The sequence below is a fragment of the Myotis lucifugus genome, unplaced genomic scaffold, assembly GCF_000147115.1.
Source record: "Myotis lucifugus unplaced genomic scaffold, Myoluc2.0 scaffold_20, whole genome shotgun sequence".
NCBI lineage: Eukaryota > Metazoa > Chordata > Mammalia > Chiroptera > Vespertilionidae > Myotis > Myotis lucifugus.
Genome location: NW_005871068.1, coordinates 9,785,324 through 9,807,529, shown reverse-complemented (window position 1 = coordinate 9,807,529; position 22,206 = coordinate 9,785,324). Strand labels below are relative to the sequence as shown.

The window sequence follows — 22,206 nt, the reverse complement described above, 5'->3', positions numbered from 1 at the left end:
AGAAAACTGTTCTATCATCTCCCACTTTATGATCATGCTTCCAGATTGCAGTTAGAGGGGGAGGGGAGGAATGGATAAATTGAAAAGGAAGTCCAAATATTTCAGAAGGTGAAAGAAAAATATTTTAAATTCAAATAACAAGAAGTAGATATTTTAGAATAATAACAGAAATGAAAAAAAGTTTAACAGTGGGAATTGAAAATTAAACTATTAATGCTAATTTAAAGTTCCTAAAGCCTGGTAGCCCTTTCACTGTATAAATTCAAACAACATGCCTCCATCAGAGTAGTGATAAAGAAGGGAAAATTCATATTAAGATTGTCAAAAGAAGGAACCACTCCTAGTTGTGTGTTCTGGACAACTGAGATGCCACAACAGAACTGTATCTGTGGCAATTGTTACCCTATAAGTGATCAGGCATATTTTCTCCCTTCATACCTTACAAATCTCTGTTACATGGAATTTTCCATGTTGAGATGAGAAACACTGATTGATGTCTATAGAACAGAAACAGCAACAAAGGAAAGAAATGGTAAAACTAGGAGAGATTCCCGGCTCCTAGCGAGTTTGCACACCAGCACTGCACAAGATCCTTGAGCTATCCTGATAACTTCTACTCTCTTGAACTACTAAGTCGTCCTTAACAATTTCATTTGCCAAGAAGACAGGGAAAATGTCTGTTTTGTTCCTTGATGTTTCCCATGCACGTAACAACTTATCTGGCACGTAGCACATGCTCAATAAATATCTGTTCAATAAGAGTAATTGCAAATTATGAGACAAAATTAAAACATTTCTTGAAAGAAGAGAAAATGATGATGTGCTATTCAAATTTATGGCAGGCTTTAGAACAAGCAGAAACATGAACAATCATGGGATCAAACACTCCTATTTTGTAGATGAGAAAATTGAAATCCTAGTACATAGAAAATCTGCTATCTCTGATTTCAATAGCTTTTTTTCTACTATAATTATTGTTATAAACCTTATTTTCTAGTAATTTTAAAATAGTCTAACTCAAAGTAACAAAAAGGTATTTATCATCCACAATGAGAATAAAATGCGCAATGATTAAAGAGCAGATTATATACGTCCACATGAAAATAATAAAATGAAAATCCTCTGTACATTTATCAACTACTATAGTGTATAGTCAGTTGCCACTGGTGTCTTTTTAGATTTTAAATATTACTTATTAATGTCTTACAATCACCCTGAATCATTGGATATAAGTTAATGTTTTACAATCACCCTGAATCATTGGATATAAGTAAATCAATTCTAAATATCATACTACTGGCCACACTTGTTTGACATGAATTGAGCACAAATATATAATGGTAGGAAAGTTAATATTATGTGATTAATTAGAAGTTTATATTTCTAATTATCATTATGTTTGGAAAATACAACTTTCAACAAAGTTTAATCTATGCAGTTTTATGATTTAACCTTTTTCATTTACTTCTAATTTAGTTTTAGTCATCAAAAATTTAAAGCCAGTTAATAATTCAGCTACATTAAATCCATTTAGTATCAACAGTATTATCTAAAAATTAAAAGTATCAAATATAATTCCCCAAAACATAATATTCTTCCTACAATACTTTAAATCCATCAGTTTTGGATATCTCAGATCTGCCAGTTTTCATAAATTGACAATTAGGTGTTAATAACATTAATCTTGTGATGCGAAGAGTTGCCTCAGAGAATCAGAAACATGTAGAAATGTTGAATTTAATTCAGGGTGTTAAATAATACAAGATAATTGATGTCTAGCCTCTTAGGTAACAAGCCAATTTGATTTTCACATTTCTTTCAGGGAAAGATTTTTCTAATATTTAACATGAGGAAGAACAGTGATAAGTTCCCTAGTTATTCTTCTGCTGCCACCCCAATTCTAAAATACAAGGACACTCACCCAATAAAATCTTGGGACAGAATGTGTCATTCTGTTTTGCCAGTGGTTCTCAGGGAACTTTAAAAGACTACCAGAGTGTGGGGCCAACCCCCAGAGATTCTGATTTTATTAGTTTGAGGCGTGGCAGTGGTTTCTAATAGTTGGAGAATCACTAGATAATGTGATACAAGCAGTCTTAAAAGATCTACATGCAGTTCAGCCAACCATGCCCTGTATTTTTTTTAAGCAATCACCTTTCACAGTTTAACTCATCACTCCTCTTAGCTATAATAGCATGATAAACTACTACTTATATTTAAAGTCTGTTACACTATCATTCCCATGAAAAAGTACTGTATAGCTTTTCAAAATTAATATTTTATTTTTTGTCTCGGGCATCTGGCCATTTAATGGGGGAAGGGGGAGACGGAGGGGCAGGGGGCACAAGGAGCAGTGGAGCCCTGAGACCAGTCCCAGGCCTTGCCCTCCACGCTGGTCACAGTCATTGAAGCAGCAGCAGCACACGCAGCATCTGGCCTGTGGTGGTCCCAGCCTTCAGGCTGTCTGCAAGGGTCGGGGCCCTGTTACACAGCTCACCATAATGGCAGGTGGAGATGACCTGGTAGGTGACAGGCTCTTCAGGGTGCTCATAGGGAGTGGACAGCATGCAGCCTTCGTTGTTGGCAGGACAGGTCAAGGACTCGATCAGCTCATAGAAGATGTGGTCCTTAGTGCCTCTTGTGCCCAGGTGCAGAGCCATCACAAGGAGCTGTACCCAGCCAAGGACCATGGTGGCCTGGTGGCAGTTGGCCTCCCGGAACTGCTGAATGACACTCTACACGCCCACAAGACTTCTGCCCCTGGTTCTGGCCTCCCAGGGTCAGCACTTGGAGTGTCCTTGGTTCCCAGCGCTCCGTGTCCCTCTCAGGAGCTTCTTCCTGACCACGGCTCCCGAGTCGCAGGGTCTCTGAAGCTTCCCCGGGACAGAGACAGCCAGTGGCTGCTGCCCCAGGAGAATCTTTGTGGAGTGGAATGGGGTGACCTCACAGACCCCTCAGGGTTCCACTGGCCACTCTGGGGGTGAGGTCATGGGTGGGGGAGGGGTGTCACACTTTGAAAGGTAGGTTGGCCCACTGACCTTTCTGGGAGTGAGGTCATTGCCACCCTGCCTCCATACAAATGCTCAGCCCAACACTTGCCATCCTGGCCACTCAGTCTTAATCTCTGCTGGGTGCTACGTGCTGCTCCTGCCCAGTGCCCGTTTCTCAGATGGGCAAACCAAGGCTCAGGAAGAGAAAGTGAGGTGTCCAAGGCCTTAGAGCCAGGTTTATTTAATTTTATTTAATTCCAAAGAGGGCATTTATTGAGCACCTGTTGTGTGCAAGACCAGTGCTAGATGCAATCACTGTGATGACAGGACTTAGAAGGGCAGGGCTCACCATAGCTCCTAGGCTTCTAGCATTGGACAGGGTGCCAGGCACTGTGCAGGGAGCTCCACCCATGTGTTCTGGTTGGAATCTTTCTACCTACTATCTCCATTTCTCAGATGAGCAAACAGGTACACGGAGCAGGCACGGCCAGAACCTGGCACACAGCTAGTGCTTAACAAATGGGGGTCATGATAGGAAGCAGCTGAGTCTCAAAACAGCCCCCGTGGATGTCAGAAAATGAACTATGTCTCTTTCCAGAGGGGGAAACAGGCATCCCTCAGTAGGAACAGGTAGAGCCCAGGTTTAAACTCAACTCTGAGTCTAGATGATAATTTAAGTATCTTAACATGTTGTCCTCATGGGGTAGGTACCTTGGTGGTTCCCATTGTACAGGGGGGATGTTGAGGCAAGATGGTGGCAGGACTTTCTTTTTCACAATTTTACTATTATTGACAGTATTACAAATGTCCCCCACTCTCTGTTCCCTCCCCCCTTCTTCCAGCCCCTGGGCTACTCCAGGCCTTCACCACACTATTGTCTCTGTCTATTGGTTATGTATATCTATAATAATAAAAGCATAATATGCTAATTAGACTGAGCATCCTTCCGGATGAAGCTGGGGCTGCCTGTGAGGGAAGCCCGGGTCCTGGTGCCAGAAGGAAACCGGTGCCGGAAGCCGAGGGAAGGAAGGCCTACTCTTGCACGAATTTCGTGCATTGAGCCTCTAGTCTATATCATAAAAGACTCACCAGGAGGTGCATTGATGGGTCCCAAGGTGGCCGCGGTGGGCAGGACTTCTGGAGCATCGCTGAGCATCGTGGGCTCCCGGCAGCTCCTGCGGAGTGTGTGAGGCTTCGCGGGGCTGAGGACATGGCCCTGATGGCAGGTTAGGCCTACGGGACCCCACACGTGCATGATTTAATCGTGCGCTGGGCCTGTAGTATGTATATAAGTTCTTTGGTTAATTACTTCCTGTCTTCCACCACTTCCTTCTGAGATCTGTCAGTCTGTTCAATGCCTCCATACTTCTGCACCTATTTTGTTCATCAATTTATTATGTTCACTAGATTATACTTATAAATGAGATCATGTGGTATTTTTCTTTCTCTGACTTATTTCACTCAGTGTAATATTTTCCAGGTCCATTCATGTTGTTGCAAAGGGTAAGAGATCTTTTTTTCTATCTGCATAGTATTCCACTGTGTAAATGTGCCACAGCTTTTTTATCCATTCATCTACTAACAGGCACTTGATCTGTTTCCAGATCTTAGCTATTGTAAGTAACACTGCTATAAACGAATATAGGGGTGCACATATTCCTTCTGATTGGTGTTCTGGGCTTCTTAGGATATATTGCTAGAAGTGGGATCACTAGGTCAAACGGCAGCTCCATATTTAATTTTTTGAGGAAATTCCATACTGTATTCACTAGTGGCTGCACCAGTCTGCATTCCCACCAACACTGCATTAGGGTTCCCTTTTCTCCACATCCTCAGCAACACTTGTTTGTTGATTTGTTTGTGGTAGCCGTTCTGGCAGGTGTGAGGTGATAACTCATTGTCATTTTAATTTGCATCTCTCTTGTGATTAGTGACTTGGGCATTTTTTCATATGTCTGTTGGCCATCTGTATGTCCTCTTTGGAGAAGTACCTATTCAGGTCTTGTGCCCATTCTTTTAGTTGGGTTATTTGTCTTCCTTTTTGCTAAGCCATGAGTTCTTTATATATTTTGGAAATTAACCCCTTTCCAGATGTGTCATTGGCAAGTATGTTCTCCCATAAAATGGGTTCCCTTTCATTTTGCTGATTGTTTGTTTTCTTTTTTAAATGTTTTTAAATTGATTTTAGGGATTGAAGAAGGGAAAGGAGAGAAAGAAACATTGATATGAGAGAGAAACATGGATTGGCTGCCTTCTCCATGCCCCTATTGGGTATGGAGCCTCCAACCTGGGCAAGTGCCGTGACCTGGAATCAAACAGGTGACCTTTTGGTGCACAGGATGATCCTCCAACCCACTGAGTCACACAGACCAGGGCAATTATGGTTTCTTTTGCTATTCAGAAGCCTTTTAGTTTAATGTAGTCCCATATCTTTATTTTTGCCTTTCTTTCTCTTGCCCCAGGAGATGTACTGGTGACAATTCTGCTATGTGATATGTCTGAGATTTTTCTGCTTATGTGTTGTTTTTTTCTAGGATTTTAATGGTTTCACATCTTACATTTAAGTATTTTATCCATTTTGAGTTTATTCATGGTATAAGTTGGTGATTCAGTTTCATTTGTTTGTGTGTACTTGTCCAATTTTCCCAACACCATTTATTGAAGAGACTGTCTTTACTCCACTGTATATTCTTGCCTCCTTTGTCAAATGTTAATATATTGTAATGATGTGGGTCAGTTTCCAGGTTCTGTGTTCTGTCCATTGATCTGTATGCCTGTTCTTGTGCCAGTACTAAGCTGTTTTGATTACAGTTGCTTTGTAGTAGTTTGTTTGATATCCAGTATTGTGATTACTTCAACTTTGTTCTTCTTTCTCAAGATTACTATAGCTATTTGGGGGCTTTTTTGGTGCCATATAAATTTTTGGAGTATTTGTTCTACATCTGTGAAATGTGCTGGTAGTATTTTAATAGGGATTGCATTGAATCTATAGATTGCTTTGGGTGGTATGGACATTTTAATGATGTTAATTCTACCAATCCATGAACACGGTATATGTTTCCACTTGTTTCTATCTTCCTCTATGTCTTTTTTCAATGTCCTGTAGTTTTCCAAGTATAGAACTTTTGACTCCTTGGTTAAGTTTATTCCAAGGTATCTTACATACATATTTTTTATTGTAATGGTAAATGGGATTTTTTTTTTAGTTTTCTCTCTCTGAGAATTCATTATTGGTGTATAAAAATGCCATGAATTTCTGGATGTTGATTTTGTATCCTGATCCACTGCCTAATTCAATTATTAAATCTAGTAGTTTTTTGGTTGGGTCTTTAGGTTTTTCTATTTACAATATTATGTCATCTGCAAATGATGACAATTTTCCTTATTCATTTCCAATGTGGACAACCACATATTAAAATCTTGGGACAGAATGTGTTATTCTTTTTTGCCAGTTGTCCTCAGGAAACTTTAAAAGACTACTAGTGCTTGGGGTCCACCCCTGGATATTCTTTTTTATTAGTCTGAGGTGGCAGTGGTTTCTAATAGTCAGGAAAGTTTGAGAACCACTAGATGATATGATACAAGCAGTCTTAAAAGATCTACATGCAGTTCAGCCAACCATGCCCTGTATTTTTTTAAGTAATCACCTTTCACCGTTTAAAGAATCTGGCCTCTGGTCCTAGATTATCTGGATAATTGCCTCAACTCATCACTCCTTTTAGCTATAAAAGCATGAGAACTATTACTTATTTCTAAAGTCTGTTACACTATCATTCCCATGAAAAATTACATCTTTTTTTAAGAGAGCATAGTAATTTATCTGTGAAGTGAAATAACACTAGCAGATCATTAACTTTGTACAATGAATGCATCAAGCAGCTGTTACTTAGAAAATAGAACATCTGTTAAATGCCATTGGAGTCACTATTCACTGTCATTATAGTTATAACTATAATTTCTGTTCTGCACATTCCGCTTTCATGAAATTCTTCTTTAATAGACAATACATTAATAAAAATCAGTACACATTGCCATAAAATTCACTATTTAATGTTTTATATTATTTTTGAATTTATCATTATATTATTCCATCACATTAGCCTAATAATAAAATATGTTTTAAACCTCTAGCCATGACAAGAGTACTGTAGGGGACTGAAAAAAAATTAATATCATATTTTATCACACTTAGGACATATTAATTGTATGATGCACCATTGATTTAATTACATCTGTTGTGGATCACAATGAACACCACCACCTTAAATGTAAATATAAATTGTTTCCTCTCAATTTCAGAACCCTTAAAACGAGACAAATGTACATATTAAAATTGTAATAATGGGGTAATTTGTCCATTTTCCCCCATAAATATGTTTTGTAGCTAAAACTAAAAGAACTCTGTCCCATTCCTGACCAGAAACGGTGTAATGTTTATGCAGCCTGACTAAGGCAGAATTCTCTGGGGAGGGTGCTCTTTTAAAATTACCTTTTATGGATGTGTTAGTTAAATCTTTGTCCATATTAGAGGGGATTTGCACAAGAGATCAAGAAAAAGCTAAAAGATATAGGAATTTAGTGGCATCCTAGTAAAGGGGGGATTATACACGGAAATGGTGTTATGGTACATATTTGACTAAATGAGGCCTGAGTGAAGATAGTACATATGGGAGAGAAGACACTTAAGAGATTTAGAGGGGGGAGTAAAATGGTAATAATAGGAATCAGATAGAGAAATTATTCTAAGACTATATGTCCTTGGCAAATTCCATGAAAACTCCTGGAAGGCTTTGGATTTCTGAAAATATGAAATGGGTGGGAGAGATGGTTACGCCCAAGTGGGTTATTTTTCTCTGCCCCTGTTGGGAAAAAAATCTGTGAATATGTTCCTATGGGACCAAATAATTAATCTAACATTTTATACCATTTCACCTTTAAATGAAATTTTTAAAAAATGTTTTTTATCGTGTGATGGTATGATCAGCAGAGACCAACAGAACAGGTTTTCCCATCCTGCTGCAGCATCCATGAAGTGAGTGGGTGAGCTGATGGCTAAATCCCGAACTTCACGTGCCATTGAAAATAGCTATTACCAACCCGACAAGTAATAAGTGTTGGAGAGGTTGTGGAGAAAAAGACCCCTCATTCACTGCTGGTGGAAATGTCAGCTGGTACAGCCACTATGGAAAACAGTATGGAGCCTCCTCAAAAAATTAAGAATAGAGTTACCATAAGGCTCAGCAAGCCCTCTTCTGTGCGTCTACCCCCCCCAAAATTGAAAATATATATTCACAAAGATATATGCACCCTATGTTCATTGCAGCATTATTCACTGTGGTTGAGACATGGAAACAAACAAAGTTTCCTTTAATAAATGATTGGATAAAAAAAATCTAATTGAATACTACTCAGCCATAAGAAAAGATGAAATACTGCCATTTGTGACAACATGGATGGATCTTGAGAATATCATGCTATGTGAAATAAATCAGTCAGAAAAGCTAAGGACCATATGATTTCACACATATGTGAGATGTAAAACTGAAATTCTAAGGCACAGACCATAGTATAGTGGTTACCAGAGGGAAGGGGTGGGGGAAGGAAAGGGTAAATACGGGGCCAAATATATGGTGACAGAAGGAAGATGATTTGACTTTGGTTGGTGGGCACACAATGCAATATACAGACCATGTATCATAGAAATTTACACTTGAAACCTATATAATCTCATTAACCAATGTCACCCCAATAAATTTATTTAAAAATTTGAGGCAAGTGATTTAGCTTATAGATATGAAGAATAAATCACAATGTGTTTTCCATCCGTGCATGGACGCCTCAGTGTCATTAAGATAAAGTAACCTATGTATCCACTTTTTTAAGGAAATTGGAGTAGCATTTAAAAATTGCTATGGCCAGGAAGAAGTAAATGGCAAATCCTTTTCTTTGAAATCATGGAAATTAGTGTTTAATATTTTGACTATTCACTTTAGAGCTATCAAATATTATAAATTAAATATATGGCAATAAATAAAATTGTTATATTTTGTGGAAACTTATATTTACATTGAGGATGTTTTTCTATGTCATTAAAAGCCTGAGTGTCAAGTATATAGTTCACTTTAAGCTGCTGTTGAAACTCCGAAGTTTGGATTTATGACCATATCATAGGTCAAAATAAAACTGAGTGTGCATAATTTTGCTCTTTTCTTCAGCCTTAAAATCAACTCTAGAAGATGTCATATTACTACGTGATTGAAAAAGCTAAAGGAGCTGAGTTATAACTTAGTCACTGTAATCACTGAATTTAAACTCGCCCATTCAGAAGGGTAGACCTTCCAGAAACCTCCCTATCCCCAGTCCCTCAAGGCAGCAGAAGATGGTATGTGTGCCGAGGACTGGATGTTTTCTAAGAGAAGGAAAATGTGGTTTCAGTTCTTTCTCCCCATCTTACCAAACCTAGAAATAAGTACCTCCCTTAGAGAGAAATGAGTAAGGGTACAGAGAGAATGGTTGCAGTTCAATCCTTTCATTCAGTTATCAATACATCTGCAAGTGTAGATGTCCTTCTACAGTGGGAAAATATTAGAGCAAGGGAAAATGGTTTCTTGACATCATAAAATATATGTTTTTAGTTTCCAATAAGTTGCCCATATTCTCCTTTTGGTGGCATTTTATTCCAACCTTTGTACTTTCTAATCATGTGGTACTTTGTCTTAGTCAAGGCAAACTACCAGTCCTTTATGGTGAACTCCAGTTTCAAGTTATCATCTCTGTCTTGCAGCCTGTCATGCTTTTCCTGGCCATGACTCATCTTTTTCCAAAATTATGTTCTTTCTAATATGATATTAAATTTGATTGTATGTCAGCTTTTTGCTGCAGCTGCACTGTAGGTAAGATTAGAGCAGGGTATGCAAAGATTACCTCCTGTCTCTGGTAGTGAATGGCACAGCACAGAGTGGATACTAAGCAACTAATGTACTACATTGGCTAATTGAAATTTAAGTACCATCTTCAAAAAGCAAGACCAGCATATTTTTTGAAGGCTAAGATCTTATTATTTACAACTCATACTTTTAATTAAAAATACTTTTTTGTGAACAAAAATAAATGATGAGAATCATTGACTGGCTGCCTTGTGCACATTCATTACTGGGGATCGAGCTTGAGGCCCAGGCATGTTCCCTGACCAGGAGTCGGGCCACAAACTTCCAGTTCATAGGTCGATGCTCAACCACTGAGGAACACAGGCTGGGCTGCTCTCTCTCTTTTCTAAGGCTGAATTGCAAAAAAATAAAAAATAAAAATATATCCATTATCTTGTCCTTCAAACCTTAAATTTTCTTTCATAGTAAACAGAGCATTAGTAGTTGTAGAAAAAGTAAATAATTATCACTTGTTGATTGACCAGTGCCAGACTCTAGAATGGTCAAATAGTTTTATTGTTTTGAATGCCATGTCATAAAGGCTATTAAAATATCAATGAAATAAAAAAATGCTTTTGTGGGGAAAATAAAAAAAAAATCCACTAAATGACTACAGTATTTTCCTAACCAAAAAAGCATGTATAAAATGATTAAATATCTGTTTATTCGTGAGTACCACATGTAAAGGCTCAATTCTAGGTCTTTTTACAGAAAGAGTGTAAATTTTTTCGTGAATCACTTTTGGCAATAGTAGTTCCAAACCACCATGGTGATTACTGCCTTGTTTCATGATGGTGATAACTTTAATAAACGGTGTCCCAAAATTCACGCAAGAAGTAATTTTGATAGAAAACACAGGTTTATAATTAAAAATGGTAAATTTTTTATTGATTCATAAAGTATATAGTATAGGGTTATGTATGGAATAGCATATCGGGTAAATGGCCTCCACGGCTTTGCTGGCACATACGCCCGAGAAACAATTCAATTACTGCATGAGTCATTTCCTGGTCGTGTAATTTCCCGTTTTGGTTATCAGAATTGGCTGCCCAAATCATGCGATTTAACGCCATTGGACTTTTTTCTTTGGGGTTTTTTGAAGTCTAAGGTTTATGCCAACAAGCCCACGACCACCCACGCCTTGAAGGAGGAAATTGAGCGCTGTATCAATGAAATTCAGCCACATTTATGCAAAACGGTCATGGAAAATTTCAACAAAAGAGTGCATATGTGCCAGCAAAGCCGTGGAGGCCATTTACCCGAAATGCTGTTCCATACATAACCTTATACTGTATACTTTATGAATCAATAAAAAATTTCCAACTTTTAATTATAAACCTGTGTTTTCTATCAAAATTACTTCTTGCGTGAATTTTGGGACAACCTTTATGTTTCTTTTATCTTATAATGTTAAGGAACCTAAAATGATACTAGAAATTAGCCCATATTTCCCATTTGATTGTTTTCATTAATGAATGATGTATCCTTGGACATTAAACATTTTCTCTTAAAAATTAGAGCTGGAAAATTTTGACAGATGTTTAATGCATAAAGGTTGTTTGTGATTAATGAACTATTTGGAACTAATTTCCTAAATTCAAAACTTTATCTTTTCTGAGATTTGGAAATGTCCATTGCCTTTAATTACATTGCCTGGCATGGATGAGACAAATGTCTATGTATATAACAACTTTTTATATCAAAGCTAAAACATAGTGTCATCTTTGTGAAGACATTTTAAGAGGTAATTAGTGATCCAAATATAAATTAAGTTTCAACTTTGTGAGATGTTAACTTTGCAAATAAATCAACTCTAGTGACAAGCCACCAGTCTGAAATATAGGAAGTAGAGAATTCTCATTTGCATATATTTACATACCTTTGACAACATTATACTTGAATATTAGTTTTATAAGACTAGAGACTTTGTTTCTCTATCATTTTATCCTCGGTGTCAAGAAAAATGGCTGTCATGTAAAGTTGTGTACTACACAATGGTGCAGACAGCAGGAGTGAAAGGACTAAAATATAGCCCATGACCACTCACAGGTCTAACTCCAAAGGGACTGTTTTCATCCAAAGGGGCAATTTCTCATAATTTTCATTAATTGGAATCACCTGTGTCCCTGCTACAATAGTGACTTATTTAGTAGGAGCTCAATAACATTTATGATTGATACATGAAGGAATTTACTAATATTCTGTGAATTTCTAAACTCACCCATGTAAAACAAATGACACATTACAAATAACTTTCTGTGCATGGCAGCTGACAGGTTCATTTGGCATTAATTATGTTGATTTCAGTTTAGATTTGAAACAGAGAACCACAAATACAAAATAATATCTTAGAATTAAAGAAACAGTGATTTCTCTTGTATAGAAATCATTTTATACAGTGTTTTTACTTTATTCCCCCTGCTTATTCGATATCAAAGGAGAAAACAAAATGTAGAGTGTATAGTGATTTTGAGTGGACTAGAACCTGATGGTGTGGAAGAAAGACATTTAGGTAGATTTATATTATTTAATTATATTATAAAGATAGAAAAGACACTTTGAGAGCATCTAGGACTAAGAAATGAGATAGAGACTGGATCATAGAAACAATATCTCTTTCCCTTATTTGGACCACCCCTGTTATTCTCTTTGCATATATTCCACTTACCTCTTTGCAAGTGGGCTCCCTTCTACTTTCTTATTATTGCTGCTTCCCACTGATTTTATCTGACTATGGCTTTGGCTTGCTGTGGTGATCACATCAGTTCCATTTCCAAGTGACGTTTCAGTTGGTGTGTTATCACAGTCTCTGTATCTCTCTTAAGCTTCTTGAGAGAGGATCTGTTTGGCTCTGGCTGTATGTGGGCAAGGGAAGGAATGGGGAGGGGAGCAGAGGCAGGGAAGTTCAAGATGGTCATATGGTGAACCATAGCATGTCACAGGAAAGGAGCTATAGTTAGAGCTGACAGTAAACATTTGTACTAGGATCACTTTTTCCATTAACTTTCAGCATTATTTTTGATATTAAATATGCTTATTTTTACATTTTGCAAATCAAGTCTTAGAAAGCAGTGGTGCTCTCTTAGGGGATTGTAATATTACCTCTATACTTTCATTGACCTCTAACTGAAAATAAGCATTTGTTTTTCAATTATGAATGTGAGCAGCAAGCATAATATCAGCAGTTCCTGGGACTTTGCCACCAGTAGAAGTGACATGTAATTTTATATCACAGTCTAGTCAGTGTATATAATTCAAAGCACTAGTTATGTTCATCACTGCTTTAATCTTAAGTATCTGATGTTAAATCGTTGTACTTTCACATGTTAGCAAGGAAAACATGCATTACTATCTCACAAATTTAAAAAATATATTTTGTATATTATATTTCAGTACAACTGGTTGCATTTAAAATCCAGTGGATTTAATTTTATGCTTTTAAAAACATTATAATGAGAAAGGGTCCTTAAGTTTTACCAGATGCCGAATAGGTTTCTGACACCAAAAAGCTAAAAATTCTGCTGTAAAATACAAGAGTGCAATAATTGTTGAATTTTCTAAAAGTACTTGCTTAAGAGTGGATGGGATTTCTAAGGTCTAATTTTAGCCAATAGATTTATAAATTAACTAAATATTAATATATTTAGATGGATAATATTCATGTTTATTAAAAATTTTAAATCTTAAATAAAGATGTAGTTAATCATGTTTATATATACACATATGTTCATATATACCTAAAAAGGAAACTACGATGTATATGGTGTGCTTTTCATTCATAAAGACATAGTTGAAGGTTTCAGTCCTTGAAAAATCTTACCATTGAAACCATACCCACAGCCATTTCAAAAGCATTAAAACTGAAGACTGCAATATATTACTCAAAGCTCAAATTCTGTCCTTTTCACAGGCCACGCAGAAAGAGATTGAGAAACAGAAGGTTCATCTAAAGAGTGTCACGGAACTCGGCGAGGCCTTGAAAACAGTTTTGGGCAAGAAGGAAACCTTGGTGGAAGATAAACTGAGTCTTCTAAATAGTAACTGGGTAGCTGTCACTTCCCGAGCAGAAGAGTGGTTAAACCTTTTGTTGGTAAGAGAAGAGGCTGGAAGATTTGCAACCCCTCTCCCTCATGGGAAATAAATTACATAAGCACTCAATAATGATACTTGTGTTTAGAAATTCCTGCACCCCACATAAATGCTAGCTCTTAATTCAATATCTATAACTGTATTTTAATATATTTCCATGTTCATGCTCTACTCCATATAGAGTTCAAACCTAAAAGTAATTTGAATGATACTGAATTTCTGTCTGTTAAAACTGTAGAACATAGGACAGATCTTTTAAGAACATCGTCTAACCAATAATATGCCATGGTATGTCTCTGTAAAATTAAGGAATACCAGAAACACATGGAAAACTTTGACCAGAATGTGGAACACATCACAAACTGGATCATTCATGCTGATACACTTTTGGATGAATCTGAGAAAAAGAAACCCCAGCAAAAAGAAGACGTGCTTAAGGTAGCAAATAAAATATTATGAAAAGTAACATTTAAATAGTACAACTGTTATGTCAATCATGTTTGTCCTAAAAAATACCAGACTTCTTAATAAGAATGAAAAAATTCGCCTGCCTTCCTTCCTTCCTTCCTTCCTTCCTTCCTTCCTTCCTTCCTTCCTTCCTTCCTTCCTCCCTCCCTCCCTCCCTCCCTCCCTCCCTCCCTCCCTCCCTTCCTCCCTCTCTCCCTCCCTCTCTCCCTCCCTCCCTTCTTCCCTTTGTACTTTCTTAATTCAAATGGGAGCTAATGTTTTGGAAGAGTTCTGTAATCTAAGCATCTGTCCATATCCACCCCTCAGCTAATTACAGGCAATTTAAACTCTAATGAGAAAGGATACCAGGATTTACTTTGGTGTCCTGTTACAAATTCCTGTCCATTTTAATAGTAGTACTCCCTTCTTGTATCAAACACGAAGATGCGGTAGGCATCATTCACAGCCCATCTGAATAAACACTTAAGATCTAATCACCTGGACATTTGCCTATTCGGTGTTCAAATTTTAGGATTAGTAACAATCCTGAGCTTATATGACACTGAATTTGTCATCTTTAACCATATATAAAGTAAACAGTACTTTTCTCTGTTTTTGTATTAAAATAAATTATTAGGACATTTTAAGTCATCTTTCTCAAAGGAAAGGCAACTTAATCTTTACTTAAAAAATGATTCCTGCTCTAACCAGTTTGGCTCAGTGGATAGAGCGTCGGCCTGCGGACTGAAAGGTCCCAGGTTCGATTCCAGTCAAGGGCATGTACCTTGGTTGCGGGCACATCCCTAGTAGGGGGTGTGCAGGAGGCAGCTGATCTATGTTTCTCTCTCGTTGATGTTTCTAACTCTCTATCCCTCTCCCTTCCTCTCTGGGAAAAATCAATAAAATATATTTTAAAAAATGATTCCTATAAAGGGTATGAGAGGTATAATGTGCAAATATGTCTTATTAATGCTGTATTATTTCTTCTTAATGACATCTTTCTCAGTTAAAAAGAGTTGAATTTTCCCAAATACCATTTAAATTCATGACACCTTACTTTGTTTTGCAGTTTTCAATAATTCCATTTAAAGAACAGTCAAAATTATAATTTCTTTCCATATAATTTATTTGTTTGTTTTTATGCAATTGATATTTTCTGGGGATTACAATTTTTTGTCATGAAAGACTGTAAATGTATTTCAGGCTATCCCCAAAACATATGTACACTATTGCCTCTGCCTTATGTTGCCTTCCCTTTGACCTTGATATGTAGTTAGGGACTGTCATGGTAAAATTACTTCGAGGTCTTTAGAATAATAGGAAGTGAGCTATTTCACTTATACAGTACCAGTAGTCACTCTGACCCCTTGTGTCAGGCAGAACATCCGTAATCTATGTCTGTGACAGAATCCATATGTGTTAGAAAATCTGTTTTGCCCATGGCACTTACTATGATAAACAAAAGGGAATTCAAAAGTGCCAGGAAAGGATTGGAAATTGTTTTTCAGCTACCTCCTTCTTAAGCATATGTTCAGATTGTTCTACAGCTATGAAATTTATTCAAGATAAGACTAAATATAAAATATTGTAATTGTTGCAGAAAAACATTCCTTGTCCTTCCTCAGATTCTCAGACTAGGTCAATATTTATATGAACATAGGTCATATTTAAGGAAGGACAGCTAACTGTTTTTCTGAGATCACACACGTTCTTATTCTACTCCTATTTTATGGGAGTTGGCATTTTTCTTCCTTCTATCTGCATGTGTTCTTCTCTCTCTCTCTCTCTCTCTCTCTCTCTCTCTCTCTCTCTCTCTCTCTCCTGTTCTCTCACTGTCTTGCAACTTCCATTTAATTACTAACTTCAAGCCCTGTCTCTTGCTCATGGAATATAGCGTTTAAAGGCTGAAATGAATGACATGCGCCCAAAGGTGGACTCCACGCGTGACCAAGCAACAAACTTGATGGCAAACCGCGGCGACCACTGCAGGAAAGTAATAGAGCCCAAAATCTCAGAGCTCAACCATCGATTTGCAGCCATTTCTCACAGAATTAAGACTGGAAAGGTAGGAAGACCTGCTCCGAGGTGGAAACTAGTGATAAATGATCTCTTGCGAAGGTTGCGCAATACTCTGAAGGGGGCACGCAACCCCCACAGCAAAGTTTTCAAAAGGAAAATGAAAGCCAAACTGTATTTAAGGAAATTTTATCCCTGAATCTCTCCCTCCCTTACGCTCTCCCTCTCTTTCCCCTGTCTCTTCCTATCTCTCACAGTCTCACTTTCTCTCTGTCATTTCTTTGTCATGCCATAGCTAGACAAAAAAACAACAACTGCATTCTATACTGGTTTACATATGTACTTTCAGGGGTAACCTACAGCAAAGTAACAAATAGCATGCTGCAGGCCAACAACAACAAAAAGCACAAAAGACATCCATCTAAAGAAAGCACTACTGACATATCTTGCCAAATACAATATTGCTTGTGTGTAATGCGGATCAAATAAGGCCTTGTACATCTCCTGCATGATCTAGGGTATTAATTCCTCCTTAATGGCTACACACATGTGTGTTTGTATGTGAATTGAACTTGCTCTTGCTAGTTGTTGATATTGTGACAAAATCCATTAAGCTATAATGACTTGCTCAAGCCATGAAAACAAATAATTGCAAAGCTTATCTATCCTAATTTTTGTAATTTTATATGATTATATTTATTCAATTGAATGGAGACCCAGGAGATATGGAACTTTTGCATGATAACCCTTTATATTTGTGTAATACTTAAAAAAGACAAAATCTTATATAATAGGTAGCATGCAAAAATACTTAATACAGTATTCTAGATTGTCAGTTTTGGGGGGAAATGGTGGCAGCATGCAAGGAATTACCCCCAAATTTATAAAATGTAATTATATATATATATATATATATATATATATATATATAGTTTTAAATATAAAAATGTGTGTAAAAGAAACATGTATTTACATATACAGATAATGGCTGGAAATAATCTTAAATGAGAAAAATGTTATTGAACTATTTGTGAGAAAATGATATTGAACTATTTGTGAGGTAAGTCTTGATTCCTGGAAAAATAGAATACATTTGAAAAATTACTTTTATAAATATGGAGAGACAATTATAGCATGGTTTACAATTGCTGCATTTTCTAAGGCATTACAATGTATCACTGCTATATATAATAGTACATACTTAAAGGAGTTTCTAAAATATACAAAAATGTGATATGAATTTTAAATACTTTATGCACATAAAACATAGCTACCCTTCAAAATTCACCTTCCCAAAGCAAAAAGGTATTAGCTTACCTTAATTCATTGCTTCTTCTTTAATATTTGAGTTAACTAGTTTGTTGTATGCATTTATATATTATTTTAAGTAAGGCATTTTCACCTGAAAAATATCTGACAGGCTTTGAAACTTTATTTTCAGAGCAGAGTTTTTTTTTTTGTAAGAATTCACTCTGCTGTTTAAAGAGACAATTGTTTTTATTTCTGAAGATAGCCCTAGAATATGTGTTATCTAAACAAACAGCAGTGTTACTTCAATCATCTGAGAAATCAATGCTAACAAATCCATTGCTAAATTTTGTGTTCTTCCCACTATATATGTATATAAAGTGTCACTAAGCTATTGAACATTTAAGAGAAAACAGGTTATTATTTTCTTTATTCTGTCAACAGTTGGTTGAGATCAAAGATGTCACATGATTGTGATTTGTAGATTTTGAAGAATGAGTAGAATTCATCCTGCACCAATAGCAGCTGGCTTAGTGTGGCCGAGAGAAATTTGTGATTTCCATTCTATGTTCTGTACAAATTTGTCAGTATACGTTCAGATATCATGCATCAGGTGAGCCACTTGATGTACATCCTTTGTTTTCCTTACTAAAGAAAGGCATAAGCAATTTTAAATCAATATTTTCAATTATATATTAATTGAAAAGACAATCACAGTTTTACTTTCTAAGATTTCATTTTCTCTAAATTAATAAAGACAATTGGATGCAATAGTGACCCCATTTGGGGATTTTGAAGAGATAATTATGCTCTCTCATCATGAAAGCATTTGCTTATTTATTCATTTCATCAGCTAATGATATTGAGTATCCATTATGCTAGTGAGTATGGAAATATACAAAGATGTAAATAATACTTGCTTTAAAAATATCTGTTTACAAACACAAATTTAAATACTTATTGAAATCATAGAATATGCTTAACACTAGTTTAACTTCATGGAGATGTTCAATTTATGATTAAGGTTACTCCCAGAAATCCCATAGTATCATAGGAAGAATAGTGTAGATAGAAGACTGATTCTGAGGCCTAACTTTGTCAGGATTAGGCAGAACATGTGGTTTCTCTGCAATTTCATTTCATTGTTTGTAAGATAAAGGAGTTGAATTAGATTAGTGGATTTTAAAAGGAGAACTATCTTGCCACACCCAAAAGGAGTTATTATTTAAAAAAGAATGTATAAAATGGATTAGTAAGTTACTGGATGGTAGGGTTTCTGCCCTTTTATCTATCTCCTTCCAATAATGGGGTTCAGGAGATAAAGGTTATTCCATAGAACATGGTGGGAAATTTCTGGGTTAGATGAGTGAAAACTAGGACTAATCTATAGTCCTTGGTATTTCTAAAATTTGACAGTCCAGTGATTTTTTGTTGATACAGTAAGGGATTTAAAATAATGACTTGTATGTGTATTGGTTTATGGAGTACAATAATTCTGGAAGTGCTGGAATTCTCAGGGGTGGCCTTTGATTTCTAAGTCAAGTTCCTATTATATAGTAGGGCTTCTGTAAGGTAAGATTGGGTTAGAATATGGCCTTCTATGATTGAGTCTATGGGTAGGTTTCACTTAAAAGAATAACCTAGGAAATAACCTATGGTGATAAAGTAAATAAACAAATAAAAGTAGGTTGGGAATGAATACGGATATAACATAGACTTGGTATGAGAACTAATTTCAGGATACTTTTTAAAGGTCAACTGGAAAGGGCAATTGAGTAGAGCAAAAGTTTATCCTGAAACTCACTAACAATGCCTGAATTCACTATTTGGTGATGAATATAAAGTCTCTGTCTCCTGCAAGGGCTGTCCATTGGAGGAAATTCCCAAATCCAGAAAGCAATGAGACCCTCATTTCTGGTTAGAAATGTAGTAAGATGATTCCTTTCTTATCTTAACCTCAAGATTGTGTCAAGAATCAAATGATCTAAGATATGTAAAAGCACACATTTAAAAATCTATAAATTGTTATATAGATAAAAAGATGCTAAAAACCATTAACATCAATAATTATTTCCATTTTTATATATCTAGACTCAAATGTCCAAATTTTGAGGATTGAGACAGAAGTGTATAGGGAAATTAAATTGAGGAATAGCTAATTTGTCTTTCTGGTGTCTTCTGGAATGGGCTGGGGCTAAGAATACCTCTTTGTTATTTCCTTTGCAAGGACCAGTTTTACAGATTATCAAGTGGACCAATTTAAGAAATACTAGGAAGTTCTACTGGACCCATATACAATCCTTCAAGTACATGAAATAGTACCTCTTCCTATTTTATTTAGGTTCAGCAATAGTATCTGATGACTTCAAAAAAGCTTAATTCCTCCTAATCTCTGTGAAGTCAGTTTGAGGAATGGAAGTTTTAACAGACATGATCAGAATCATTAGAAAAATTAATCAGTGATAATTTCAGAATTCTGGTTAAAGTCAGTGGAATCAATGGGAAAGACATCATGTCTCAACTTTTTCTGCTTTAGGGCATCTGAACATGGTAGCATAGCAGGGTGATGGGGAGGGATACTATCAGGAAAAGAAAGTAACTGGAGACAGAAGCATAGAAAGGAAAAGAGGACGCAAAAATAAACTACTGAGTTCTGTTGTTTAGGGCAGCTCTACCCTTCTTTATCTTCTAATAAGCCAAGATGAAGATGGGGTCAACAATTAGAGAGAGAGAGATGATATTTGAATAGATCTTAAAGAGTTAATGAAGGAAGGGTTTGGGAAGGGAACACTGAATTAACTCTTATCATTCATATACTATTTCAGGTCACAATGCTTGGCATTCTGGTGCTTATATGGCTAGGAGTTTACTAGTGATTCAAGGAGTTTACTGTTTAATGGTTGAGTAAAATATGTTCATGGATACTGGGCTGAGAATGAGTGTGTGCTGAATAAATTTAGTAGCCTCTCTAGCAACATAGAGAAGATAACAATTTAGCATAAACTTATGATAAAGTTCAAATGTGTTTAATGGAGAGTAGGTTGTATTTGCGTACAGAATATAGAGTATGGAGCATGAAGCTTTAGTTGTGCATAAGACAGAAAAGGATGATTAGACAGTGTGCAGAGGTCATGGCAACCAATCTAATACTTTATGCTTAATTTAGTAGGCAATGAGGAGTCCTTGATGGATTTTTTCATACACTACTGAAAGTTTATTTCAATAGTGGTTGTGAAGAGCATTCAACCGAATTATAACAGGAAGTAGGGAAACCAATTTGGAAGCCATAGTAATAATTTAGATGAGAAACAGTGAGTATCTCAAATAAAGAGGTGTCTATGGGAATGGAAAAGAAGTGACAGTTGAGAAGAGTGACTCTCAAACCTTTGTTACTGGAGGAATTGTGAAAACACAAATTGTTGCCCCCCTCCTGAGATTATAACTCAGTAGGCCTTGGGTGGGACCTGATAATTGACATTTCTAGCAAGTTTCCAGGTGATATTGATGCTAATGATATAGGGACCACACTTTGAGAACCACTGGTCTAGAGACATTGAGAACTAGCCTAGAGTTAAAGTATTACATATGAAAATGACTTAGGATTCAAGACTTATTTAGATGAAAGTCTGCATATGAGTTATAAAAATAAAAAGTGCATCAAGATATATTTGTCCCATTGTAATACTTAGTTTCAAAAAAATGTTGACTAAAACAGACTTTTCCTAGCTATGTCCTATTAATTAGGCAATTGCTTTGTTAGAAGATATTATGAAACTTATATACATAATTTGCTCAATTATAATGTTTTCTCTTATAAAGACAGAAATAGTTCACTTTTCTGCGGAACGGAATGTTAAATTATTGGCCTTCTAATCGGTACTAACTAGAAAAAAGGTGAACTTGTTTTCTGCCTTCTCTTTATTAAGATTTATGAGTCATTGGGTATGAAATGCCATATTTCCTTTAATTTTCTAATGGACATTAAAATCATTGAGATTTGGACAATCTGGTATCATCTATGTAAATATTCATAGTTTTATTGTCAATTTTTTTTTTACCTCCAATCCATGTTAGCAGATCAAAAGTAATCGTTCATTGGACCAGATACTTTCAGATATATATATGAGAAAGCCAGTGAGTTTCCCATTTATTGTAGACTATATCAGGAAAAAAGAGACACACATAGGTGAGTCTAAGCTATCTTAAATAGTGGTTTTGTAAGTGAAAAATAATGTAAAAATATAGTAACAATAGTTTAGATAGATATTTTGGCTCTCCTAAATATCAGTGGGAAATAAATAATATGTCTTACAAATGTGACCTAGAATGTCAAAATAAGGTTTATTGGATTTGAACATTTTAATTAAAACCTAATTTTCAATAATTAGTATTATCAATACAAATATGTTGACCTTTTTTCCCTTTGTAGTCAATTTATAATTAAGCACCTTCCCTGATAGAAGAGAACAGGATCCGTCAATTGGTACAGT

The 22,206-nt window shown here is 36.1% G+C and overlaps 1 protein-coding gene across 1 annotated transcript in view; it reads left to right on the top strand.

Annotated features, from left to right (window-relative positions):
- DMD (dystrophin) overlaps positions 1-22,206 on the top strand; it is a 2,279,750-nt gene that overhangs the window by 957,439 nt on the left and 1,300,105 nt on the right. Inside the window, exons 35-37 of the mRNA XM_023751347.1 lie at positions 13,827-14,006; positions 14,315-14,443; positions 16,347-16,517. Of these exons, the coding sequence (XP_023607115.1) occupies positions 13,827-14,006; positions 14,315-14,443; positions 16,347-16,517 (480 nt within the window). The remainder of the gene's footprint in view (positions 1-13,826; positions 14,007-14,314; positions 14,444-16,346; positions 16,518-22,206) is intronic.